An 11,756-nucleotide genomic window follows, 5' to 3' on the forward strand; every position below is an offset into this window, starting at 1 on the left:
ACGCAAAGTGATGTTTACCGAGTGGCCGGCGTGGCTCCCAGGCTCGGCTCTGACACCTGCTCCCTGGCTGCGGTCAGGAACCCCTCCCAGGTAAGCCCCTCCCCCCCGGGGCCTCTGGGGTACTTACTTGCTGAGTCTGCTTTCTCTCACCCCATCCCAGGATAGAGTCACGCTGTTGCTTCTGGGGGGTAGGCTTCTCGGCAATCCCCTGAACCCGAGTCAACTGTGTACTTATATATGGATTTTAGGAATTTAATTTTTTTAGGTGATATGTGCCGGCACTTAGAGTAGATGCCTGTCACTATTTTATAACTTTTTGTTCTTTGCATGTCCCTCCTTGGGTCACATGGTCTGGAATCCACACACTTAAAATGTGAGAATTAAGAAACCACCACTGAAGGGAGATAGCGTGGTGTGTCCCCAGATCGGGGGAGGGGACCCGGCACGTCACCGCGGCTGGAGAGGGGGAAGCGTCTTGAAAATATTGGCCTCTCTGTGTAAAACAGCGATCATGCTTCTTCCAGAGAAACCAGTGACACAGATGCTCCCCTTCAGAGAGCATAAGTGCAGAAAGGAGTTATTTTTTGCGGGGGGAGGAAACAGACTCAACTTTTCTCCAGGGCCCAGGATTCACTGATCTTCAGATAGGCTGTGGGACCAACCTGCGCCACCTGAGGTGACCCCAGTGAGGGCCTTGCCCTCTGGAAGCCACAGTCTGCACGCAGACCCCATGTTGGTGAGGTCCAGAGCCACCCCGCTACCCCCGGTGGCTCACAGCACACAGATCCACCACCGTCACACAGCTCACTGCTGGTTTAGAGAGACTTCGGCAGACGATGCCCTTTGTAAAAGGAAGTTTTATTTTTTTTTACACTATAACTGTGTTAGATACAAAATGTAATATTCTTAGAAAATACAGAAAAATATAAGTAAATTTTATGAAATAAAGAAATATAATCTACAACGCAGATAAAAAAAGCCCTTAATGTGCTGGGCTACTCCTCCTGCATCTCTCTTTAATAGAAATCCTCAGTCTTGACCAGACCACTGCTAAAACCCATGAACTGATCCAGAGGCGAGTTCATCATATCAAATTCCACCTTGACATCAAAGTTGACTGGATCCTTCTTGCTTTTCTTAGCCTTGACGACCTTAGAGGAGAGAGGAGAAAGACACGGTGAGACCCTAGGGGCTGCTGCAAAGGTGCGCAGCTCTTCCTCCCACAGGCACTGGGTCTCCGGCTCCGTCAATGGCTCCGTCAATGCCCCCATCCCCTTGGAGGCTCCTTCTCTCTCTCTCCTGCATCCTGCACTGTACCAAGGAGGGCTGTCGCCTTCCTTTCAATGATAATGACATCTGTCAGGGTCTCTATCAATGAAACGGTTAGTACGGCTGTGTCTTCGTCACTGTCTCAGCACACAGTAAGCCCTCAGCCAGGCGGTTTCTTATTCATATGAATATACACTTATTATAGTATTATTTCTCTTGTGCAATAAGTCGCACCCATGACTTTAAGAATTATCCTTCAACTGGAAAGTGCTGCTGCTGCTTGCTGTCCCTGCCGCCAAACCCGGCCTCTCCCTAATGCTCTCTCCAGAGAGTTACTAGAGTACTTTGTGCTACAATGTCAAAGTCATCAGGCATTCTTCTGCATGAAATTTTTCAAGTGGTTACTTACTTTCACAATGAATGTTCCATTTCCGTTTATTTCTCAAAAAAGAAAGACCCCATCTGCTTCCTGACCCGTTCTCACCCCCCGGCCTCATCTTGCCACCGTCTCCACATCATGCATGGCATTTCTGTTGTATGGAAACTGTGTTGTCTCTCAGTTTGGAAGATATGTGTCCATCATGGCCTTTGCCTAGAACTCTTTCCAGTGCCTACTTTGCTGGGGAAAACTACCTAGTGCAGACGGATTTCCATTTTTGTGTTGCACAGTCAGATCATGTGTATGGTCTCCCCTAACCATGTACGGTCTTACATCAACCCTATGACGCAGAAACTGTGACCCTTGCAGAGGACCCCAAGCTCCTTCTCCAGCGTCGGGCAAGTGGTGACTCCTGAAGCCAGGACGCTAATCACGTCCATCCTGTTCAAAGCTCTGCTCTCAACCATTATGAGAAGTTGCCTCCCTGCCTTCCTAACGTCTTCAAATATTTCCTTGTTTAGCCTAAGTGTCCTATCTTTTTGAAATCTATGCGAATGTCATTTCCTCGCAGCCTTTTAAAAATCCTCCACTTAAAATGAATGCAAGGTACGGCTGTGTTCTCCTCCGCAACTGCTGGACCCTACATGTCTGAAAACAGGAACCTGGTGCCCTGAAAACCTGAACAAAATTATTTGCCTCTTTTGGCAAACTAACATTCCTCTGTCCGGATCCCACCTGGATGAAGCTGTGAGTCCCACACGTGAGTTTCAGCTTCTGATCAATCGTCTTCAGCTGGAAGCAGAAGAGTCGAAGCTTGTCTCCTCTCTCACACTTGATGTCGTGCCACCTCTCGGTCCCCACGACCTCCATCGTTCCTGTGTTATCCTGGATCTCGTACACTGTCGTCTTCCGATTCACTTTTTTCTGTAACAGAAATGCAGTGTTCAGAGTCTGAGGTTATAGTAGTGACTTCCACGTGGACGAGGCGGCACCTGGTGGCCCAGGAAATGCTGGACCTGAGGAAGCAATCACAGACGCGACGCACACACGCTGCGGCAAGGGCTTCTCAGAGAACTTGCCTTTGATTATCCTGCTTTCGTCTGTTCTTCCCCTTTCTCATTCTAGCTAGTTTCTTTCTGCAATTCTAGAACAATGAGGTGTCTTCCTATTTTCTGCTGCTTCGCCACAAGGGAAGCGTTGATTGCTTAAGGTAACTGGAATCAGAGGAGCTGAACTCTGGCGGGCTCCTTTAGTTCCTGTCCTTAGGCAGAAAGGAACCGACACGACCATGACTATTCGTTCGGTCGGTTATAAGAAACTGATATAACAAGTAAGTTTCCAGTACCTCACTCTCTTTTTGAACCTTCTTCCTGTACCCACTCTTCTCCAAATCTTATCTCCACTGACCAGGATCCTACAGTTCACCGTCTATGGCTTCTCACTTTCTTAAGTTATAACTTCTCAATTCTCTAAATGCATTTCTATGGTCTCTTAAAGACAGTGTAAGAAAGGAATGGGAGTAAACTAAGGGGCCATCTCGGAAGAGAGGCATTTAGGATCATGAAGCATGTAAGATCGTATGAGATCCTCTGGGATACCAGGGGGAGCTCGGGACAGTTTGTAAATTCTGGGGATTATTGAATGCATCACACCAACTAGTCCTCATGGACATGCCATACCAGTAAAACTCTCTAGCCGTCCCTCCGCCTTTTGGGGAAATAATGGAATTAGATTGCCACGTCTTCCAAATATCATGCAATATGAACGCTTCGTCTTCAACTCTTTATAAATAATGCATTATAATAAACAGGCTAGGGGGCACAGCCTTGAATGATTATATTATCTGCCTACATGTTGAAAGTATCCCCGTTCAGGAGAATAGAAGCCAATAATATTTATCGCTCTGAATGTGTGTTACAGCCAGAATTAATCTTGGTTAGGGCAGTCTGTTATTCAAAGTAAAAAGAAAAAGAAAAAAAAAAGATTTATACAGTCATGGAGGAGCTCAGCGATAATTATGATTTATACCCTGTGCTGTCCTTGCTCATGGAGGGTGAAAATAATTACTACTGGTGAAATGACAAGGTTTCTAGGGACTCCTTTTCAAAGAATTTGCATGAAGGTATCTCGGTTAGCAGACGAGCAGGCTCCTCGGTCCTGCCATGTGGCACACTCGACCTCCTATCTGCAGTCGGGTCACAGGCCGGAGCCAGGCTCCATCCCCGGGTCCATGGGCAGAACCTGGCCAGCGAAAACACTCAATTTCAGGTACGGATGGAGAGAAAAAAACCCATTTTAAGGGATTACCTCATGCAGCAGAAATAATCCATACACAAATGTTCCTGATGCTTGCTTATAAAGATTATCGATCTTGGGGGTTTCACTTGCTCTTTTGATGATGCTGTTTGGGACCACGATCAACTGGAAAGGGTTCGCCTCGTACACGGATGAGGTTTTGTTGATCTCCAGAATTCCTCTGCACTCATAGTAATCTAATATAGTAATGATATTCTCTTTTGTGAATTTCTCCTTCAGGCTGCTGTTCAAAACCTTCACATGGAAAAACTGAGTGGGAGTGGCCACCGTAGCATGAAACATTCTGTTTTTGCCCTCTTCCGGGGACTCGTATTCGAATGGCTCCGTTGCTTTCAGTACCAGGACCGTCAGGGGGCCCTGCTGAAGGACACGTCCTCTCGGAGCAGCCTGATGTGGGGCCTTCACCGTCTGGCTCTGTGTTGGAGAGAAACAGGGAAACAGACTTACATGTCTGGGCAGGGAATTCCAAGCAGGTCACTTTCTCACATGCAAAGCCTTCATGGTAGCCGGGGGACCGCAGCGACCCTCAAAGGTATTTGGAGCTGGAGCCAAGCTAGAAGGGAACTGCCTGACAGAAAGGAAAAGCTGACAAGCCGGTGGCTTCTCTAGCAGATGTACGAGGTAGCAGACAGCAGCCCAGGAGCCCGAACACCTGCATTTCGACAGAATCTTTCTGAATGAAAGCCTGATCCTCATGGAATCGGGGACGACCAGAGCCTCGCCCAGAAGGAAGATTCAAGTATTTTATTCTAATCTATCCCCCACCCATTTAGTGTTCAACGACTCAAGAAAACGAAGTGTGAAGAACAGTCAACAGGGACGGCCCTGGAGGGGGGAACTGACGCCCACAGAAGCCATGGAGATTTGGGGTTCTCGGTGTATCTGGGGCCCTGCTGAGGGTCCAGCTCATGTCATCCCCGCTCGAGAAACAGGGCTGTTAGGGGCTCCCAGTTCCCCGTTCTCCTTGGCTCCGGGGGGGGATATGGGCTGGAGCCACGAGTCCACAGCAGTCCTGGGTCCCCTTGCTCCCTGTGTCCTGGTCTGCATGAGGAGCTGGCGAGGAAACCACCTGTCTGGCCGTGAGTACGGTGGGCAAGGCTGGGTCTTGGGTTCGTGGCACATGGAGCCCAACCATTCACCCCCACAGCCGCGACGTCCGTAGACTGGTCTGGCCCGGGGTAGGCCCCGCGGCGACCGCCATCGTCCTTTCTGCGGCTGTGGCTTCTCCTCCTGTGACCCATCGACCCACAGCAAGGGGAGCCCCTTGGCCCAAGCGAGCTGGGATGGCTGCGGCGGCCGCGGCGGCGGCTCCCGGGTGCGGGAAGACTTGCAAGGATAAGCGGGGAGCGGTACCTGGGGAAGCGCTGGGAAGAACGGAGCGGACGCGGAGGCCTGGGGCTGTGGAAGACAGGCGGCCGCTGCGGACGTGCTGCCTCCCAGACCGCAGGCCCGCCCAGTCTGCGGCGGGGCCACCTTGTTCTTTTTGCTCGCGGCCGTCCCTTTGGCGGCAGTTTTTCTTTTCTGAAAGTAGTTTAATGCTCCTGTTAGCGGTTTTCAGGATTAAAAGAAGCACAACACAGTTTCGTTACTTTGCTGCAGATGCTTCTCCCAGGGAGCGTGGTGTCCGGAGAAACGCCAGGCGTCCCCGGCTGTCACCTAGAGAGACAGGCCGCGGGTGAGGGCGGGCAGAGCGGACAGCCCGGGAGGGCGATGCTCACGGATGCAGACGGGTCGCTCCTGCGGCCGCCCCCGAGTCGGGACGGGGAGAGCTCCAGACTCCAGAACATCTGCACATAGGAGGCGATGCCATCACATTTATGTGCCTCCCTTGGCCGGGCACGAGGCGCTAAGCACGTGGCCCACAAGGCCTCCACTGGGCAAATCGGCGCTGCTAGCAAACTGGGGAGGCCTGTGGCAGAGCCCCCGCCTGGGCCCGGAAGCCCCTGGTCCTCCTCCCGCTTACCTGGGACGCGGTCGCCTCCTGGGTCCCGCGCATCAGAGCGCTGCTGCTCGCGGTGGCGGCGGCTGGCGCGGCGCCCGCTCCTCCCTGCTGCTGCTTCTTCTTCTTGGGAGTTTCTTCTGTTTTCGTTTTCTTTGCAACTGATACAAAAACAAGGAGGACACGCTGAACCCGGAGCGGAGGCAGTTTCAAAGCCAAGTCCTCTCGGCTCCCGCTTGGGATCGAGGTACCCTGGAGTGTGCGCCTGCCCTGCCGGGGCCAGCCTGGCCCTGGGGCACCGACGGCCACACCGCAGGCCGGGGACTGTGTCCTGCTCCGTGGTGGCTTCCGAACTCCGAACTCGCTCCCCATGCGCTGAGCACGTCCTCCCCGTCCCCCGGCTTCCCAGGTGCCTCCAGCCCACCCGTTCCCAGGCCTGTTCTCCCATCATTTCCTTAAAAATCCAAGGTCTTCACACACTCACTGCTTGGTCCTGTTCTTCAAAGGATCTATTACAAGAGCAGAAACCAATGAAAGGACATAAGGTACAGGTTGGAGAGGTGACAAAATGGTGACTTCGGCCTTTGGATTTTTTTTTTTTTAATTTTGTTTCACTGTGTTGCCTACCAGAGGCAAGTAGTCCATCTCTTTGAGAAGTAGGTTTTATGTTAAGAACACTGCACCCTTGTTACCAGAGGGGAGATGATCACGTGGCCAACAGTGTTAGTAGAAGAGGCACATTCAGGGGCACCTGGGTGGCTCAGTGGGTTAAAACCTCTGCCTTTGGCCCAGATCACGATCTCAGGGTCCTGGGATCGAGCCCCACATTAGCTCTCTGCTTGGCAGGGAGCCTGCTTCCCCCTTCTCTCTCTGCCTGCCGCTCTGCCTACTTGTGATCTCTGTCAAATAAATAAATAAAAATATTAAAAAAAAAAAAAAGGCACATTCATTGGTCGAATGTAATTATTTTAAAATTAGTGATTATTTTGTGATTTGCTAACATTTCCAAGGCACGGGAAGCCTCGAGCTCTCATGCACTCCGTCTATCTTTCATTCTTGTCCTAACACACCCTCCAGGGCAGATCCCAGGAAAGGGGACACCCAGGGCTGTCAGCATGTTGGTCCCTGCGTCCTGTGTGGTCCCAGCCGCTGAGTCATGCCCTAGGAAAGGGTATGCCAGCCCCAACCAAGTACTCTTCTACTCAATTTGGGGAAGGGGGACCGGGGGGAGCAGTCCGGTGTGGGGTCTTCCTTATTACCTTTCATCTTCTCATTTCTGAGTTGCTTAACAATGTCCTTAAGTGGTGGCATGTCCTTGAATAGGTCTATTAGCTTGTCCACGCAGGCAGGTCCTGGGAACTTCTTTTCCATCAGGTCAGCAATCTTGACCTTATTATACTCTTCTTGCATGTTGGCGGTGAGTCCCAGATCGTGGGCCAGCAGGGACTTGACGATGCTGAACTGGTACTCGTTGATGGCCTCCAGTCCCTTCAGCAGAATAATCCTCTTGTAGTCACTCCCCATCTCTCCGGGTGTGGCTGAGCCTGAAAGAGAAAAATACCGCACGGTGTTATACCTTCATCCGGATGGTTTAAAAGTCCGGTTGTGTCTGTGTGAGGGAGGCACCCATGCCAAGGTGTTGTCCTTGAGTGTGTGTGACAAAGAGGAACTTAATTTCCATCCCTTCTCACATCCTCTCTCCCTGAGGCTCGGGCCATGTTCTCCATGTTTTCTGTGCCCTGGCCCCCGGCTCTCTCGTGCAGAATCACAGCCCTGATTGGCCAGAATTACGTAAGAGTTGCTTGAATTTCTTCCTTTCGGGCTACTTTGTCTACTCAGTTATCTCTCCATACCCTACACTTCTAGCCATCTTGAAATCCTTCAGTAGTTCTCTGTTTTCTTTGGGAAGTACGCCTTGATCTTTAGCCCGGGTTGGAGGCCTTGAATACTGTGTCTTCCTGACCTCTCTCCCATTTTTCATATTTAAGCTCAAGAAATTTGCATGGCGTTTTCATTGTCAAGCTGTCTGCATGAAATGTACTCTTACCTTTTCTTGGTTTCTTCTTTTTTTTCCTGAAAATCTAGAGAAAATATATGGTCTTCACGAAACTAGTATAATGCAACTTCAAATTCTGCCAACTTATGTGCATGTGCAGACATGTTCAGCCTGAATCCAATTGTATTCTTATGCTGGATATTTTTACATCGTGCCCTAAACTCGGAATCTAACTCAGCTTATGAAAATCACTACGTGTGAAAAATGCCGTTGTCATTATTTTTTTCTCTCATATCTTCCCTCAACACATGGCTCTGATTGTTAACAGCTTAGACTTAGGAGTTCAGAAGACTTAGCTTCTAGATCATAATCATGCGACCATATACCTCAACAGACAGACTCGGATGTGAGTGAGCGACCTGTATGTACGATGAGACTGAAGCCTGTCCCACAAGAAGACAGAATGGATTCAGAAATAGAAGATAGAAAACGCATGTGGGACCTCTCAGGGTACAAGGTCAAAGTGTCCACACCCACATGCTGTTACTTGTTAAAAGAATAAAATATAAAATGAAAAGGAGAAAATATTTAAAGAAATAATGAGATATACTTCTTGGCATTAAAATAACATGAACATCCTTGAGGAAATGACCCGCAGAGAGCCAAATAGGGAAGGACAGGAAAAACCCTCATCAGGACATAATGTAGAGAAACTGAAAAATATCCAAAATAGCAAGAAATATTTGACATGCAGAGAAAAAGAGTGGATCATTTACAAAGTTTCGGAATCACATTTTCAACAGCAAACTGGCATGGAGTACCTACATACAGTATTTCACCCAAATTCTAAATCCACACTTTTGAAATTTCTCAAAATTGTGTAGACAAAAAGTTGTGTGGGTACATGCCGATTTGATGACAAAATTTGTTAGAAAAATATCTGATGCGAGATCTCAGGAGACTATGTAGATTTTTTTTTCCCTTTTTAAAAAATTCCACCTTAAAGCAGGTGCTCACATGTCCGGCTGATGTGGTTTTGGGCGGCATTGTTGGGGCCTGCAGCCGAGGGCCAAGAAAGAATTTTTGAGACATCTTTGGTGCAAAAAGGCAGTTTTATTAAAGCATGGGGCCAGGAGGACTCATAGGCAGAAAGAGCTGCTGCTGCACTGGGGTTGAGGGGTGACTGAAGGCGGACTGTGGGTTTGTGGGAAGTAAAGATGAGGGAAGTTCGAAAAGGGCTTTCATATGCTAAAGAAGAGGCACAGGCTAGTGAAGGCTTAGCTTCTGCCAAACTAAGGTTGTTTTTCCCTCTGGCAAAGCATTACCACTGAAGACAGCAAGGAGCTTAAACAAAAGAAAACAAAACAAAAACAAAAACAAAAGCAAAAACAAAAACCCAGACAGCTAGGAGCTTCCTGGAGGAAGGTTATCCTCTGCTGGCCTCAAGTCCTGCTCAACGGGCTGCAGGCTACAAGCACATTTAATCGTATCTACATTTCTTTTTGTCCTTGTTTCCCCGCAGCATTGCCCTACAACTGGCGGCGCCTGTCCCCGGCTGAGAGCCAGGACTCAGGTCTTACTACAAAATCCATGAGATGTGGTATGGGCCCCAGACGCCCTTCCTAGGTCACTCAAATTCCAAATTTCAAAACATATGTGAACCCAGATGTTTCAGAGAGGTGTTGCCAACATACAGTGAAGAAAAAATAATTTTGAAACCAGAATTCTGTGTCTGGGTCCAATGGCACTGAAATGCAACACAAGATGAATCTGTGATACTGACCCACACAATAGATAGAAGACTTGGAACAAGAAGACGCCAAGCAAGCAGTGTTTTGGAAAGTGTTCCCCCAAGAAAATACATGAGGTCAGGGGAAAAAAAAAAAAAAAAAAAAAGCTACCAACTAAAAAGAGAGAACGAGACCTTGGTAGACTCTTCCAATATTTTAAAAATAAATAAGGCCCCAACGGAAGAGAAACAAAACAGGAAGTAGATCAGCATGGTGGGGTAGATAGGAAGAAAGAGGATGTGTGCCCACACCGCTATGGCCTGTTAGGCGAGGTCGAAGATACAAATTTTAAAGTATTGCGAAGAAGAAGCAAGCACAGGATGAACAGTATAGATGCGTGTTACAAGTTAGTCAACACACAGCAATTCACCTGATGCACATCAAGTGATAAGACCACTAAAAGGCAACATGTCTAAACTGGTTTAAAAAAATCTACATATGTGTCATGGACAAAAACTAACTAAAAGTTTATTTAAAAGTTGCTGCTAGAAGCTGTAGGTGGAAACATTCAAGACAGCAATCAATCTGTCAGTACAGCCTTCAACAGACCTTACGACGAAGATTTCAACCAGAACCGGAGTTTTAGGGCACGAAAAAGGCTCTACCTTTCAGAAAGACACAGCAGTTTTAATTACGTATTGGTCCAACAGTCATAATATATATTTTTTATTATGAGCTTCTATCATTCATATTATAAATAGTGTCATAGAGCATATTTCTCCCTATATATCCATATACACGTGTTAACAATTGAGAGAACTACAAGGAAGAAATGGACAAAATCTTGATCCTAGTTTGATTCTAGCATATGTTAGTGACTGAACAAAGCAAGAAAAAATCAGAAAATACTTAGAAAAGTTGACCAACACTGCTCAGCTTAAATAAAAAGCTGATCTAACACTTAGGAAATTCCGAAACTTGTATTTAAGATGTTACATTTGTCTCCAATGTACATGAAATGTCTGTGTACTGAGCCCTACAGAACGACCAAAGGATCTTCCGAAATGTGGCTACAGATTTGTCTCCAACCACCTGTTTTCCACAAACTCCACCATTTCCACAAACTTGACCATTTGCCTCTGGCTCGGAGGAGCCCCGGGAGCCTGTCCGCCACCCCTGGAAGAGCAGACCCACAGCACACGCTAGGGCGCCATGCGCTTGAGTGAGCATGCTGTGAACTTGAGAAACGTTCTGCGCTGTGTGTGTGTGTGTGTGTGTGTGTGTGTGTGCCTTCTCTTTTGTGAAACTGGGATAATAGCACAGAATATAGTTTGTGTCCAGGCGTGTTTTCTTGCTTCATAGCATTGCCTAATACTTTTTTCATACCACACCCATGTGCCCTACCCCAGCGCCCACCATAGCCAGCAAGTTCCCTGGGCCCCCTCCAGGCAAGAAAGCCAAAGCCCGCTTCTCCACGTCAGCGCGCGCTGCGAACACCCGCAGGACGGATTCTAAAATCCGCAACAGCCCGAGATACCTACTGTCCCAGGTAGTGGGAGGATTAGGATGAAGGCTCTGAGATTTTCACTTTGCAGAATACAGTTGATGCCGGTCCCTCCCCGCTCCCCCAAGTTTCAAACACTCGCTGGCCTCGGGTGATCCCGAGCTGGAGGGACGACCCACAGGTCCTCTACACAAAGCCTGACCGGACTCACCTCACTGAGGATTCTCCTGTATTCCGGATCCCGAGATCTTCCTCAGAGATGTAGCAGTCACTATTTATTTGGTTTGAGGAAGAAGATAAATCGGCCAAGCTCTCAGAATCTGAACTTGAGGGTGCTGCAAACTCCTGAAAGCTGAGAAAATAATTTCTGGGATGAGAAAATGGCAGTGGGGAGCGTCACAGAGGAGCCCGCCTCGGCTGCCTCCCCGGAGCTCGGCCCCCCGAGGCAGATTACGAAACGAAGCGGAGTCTGAGACTCCTCCCAGCCAGGCCTTCAGCCCCATGTGGCCCTGTCAGAGGGGCTGGGCGGCTTTCTCAACAACGTCCTCATCTGAGGTAAATTATCACTTGTTTTATTTTATTGTATTTTTTTTTTTTTACAAATATCTGAAAGGAATCGCAAC

The 11,756-nt window shown here is 48.4% G+C and overlaps 1 protein-coding gene across 2 annotated transcripts; it reads right to left on the reverse strand.

The window, feature by feature from the left end:
- Positions 1-918: 918 nt before the first annotated feature.
- On the reverse strand, positions 919-11,696 carry MNDA (myeloid cell nuclear differentiation antigen). 2 transcript variants are annotated; one of them, XM_032317182.1, is made up of 8 exons: positions 11,588-11,696; positions 11,345-11,478; positions 7,163-7,447; positions 5,928-6,064; positions 5,318-5,485; positions 3,956-4,378; positions 2,384-2,572; positions 919-1,151 (listed from the first exon to the last, which is right to left on the reverse strand). In XM_032317182.1, the coding sequence occupies exons 3-8, from the start codon at positions 7,425-7,427 to the stop codon at positions 1,017-1,019; spliced, it is 1,317 nt and encodes a 438-aa protein (XP_032173073.1). In that variant the 5' UTR covers positions 7,428-7,447; positions 11,345-11,478; positions 11,588-11,696; the 3' UTR covers positions 919-1,016. The 2 variants fall into 2 exon arrangements, with proteins under 2 accessions (XP_032173073.1, XP_032173072.1); XM_032317181.1 differs by lacking the exon at positions 11,588-11,696 and having other exon boundaries at positions 11,345-11,577.
- Between the last annotated feature and the right edge of the window lie 60 nt (positions 11,697-11,756).

This window comes from Mustela erminea, chromosome 17 (assembly GCF_009829155.1).
Source record: "Mustela erminea isolate mMusErm1 chromosome 17, mMusErm1.Pri, whole genome shotgun sequence".
In the NCBI taxonomy this organism is placed as follows: Eukaryota; Metazoa; Chordata; class Mammalia; order Carnivora; family Mustelidae; genus Mustela; species Mustela erminea.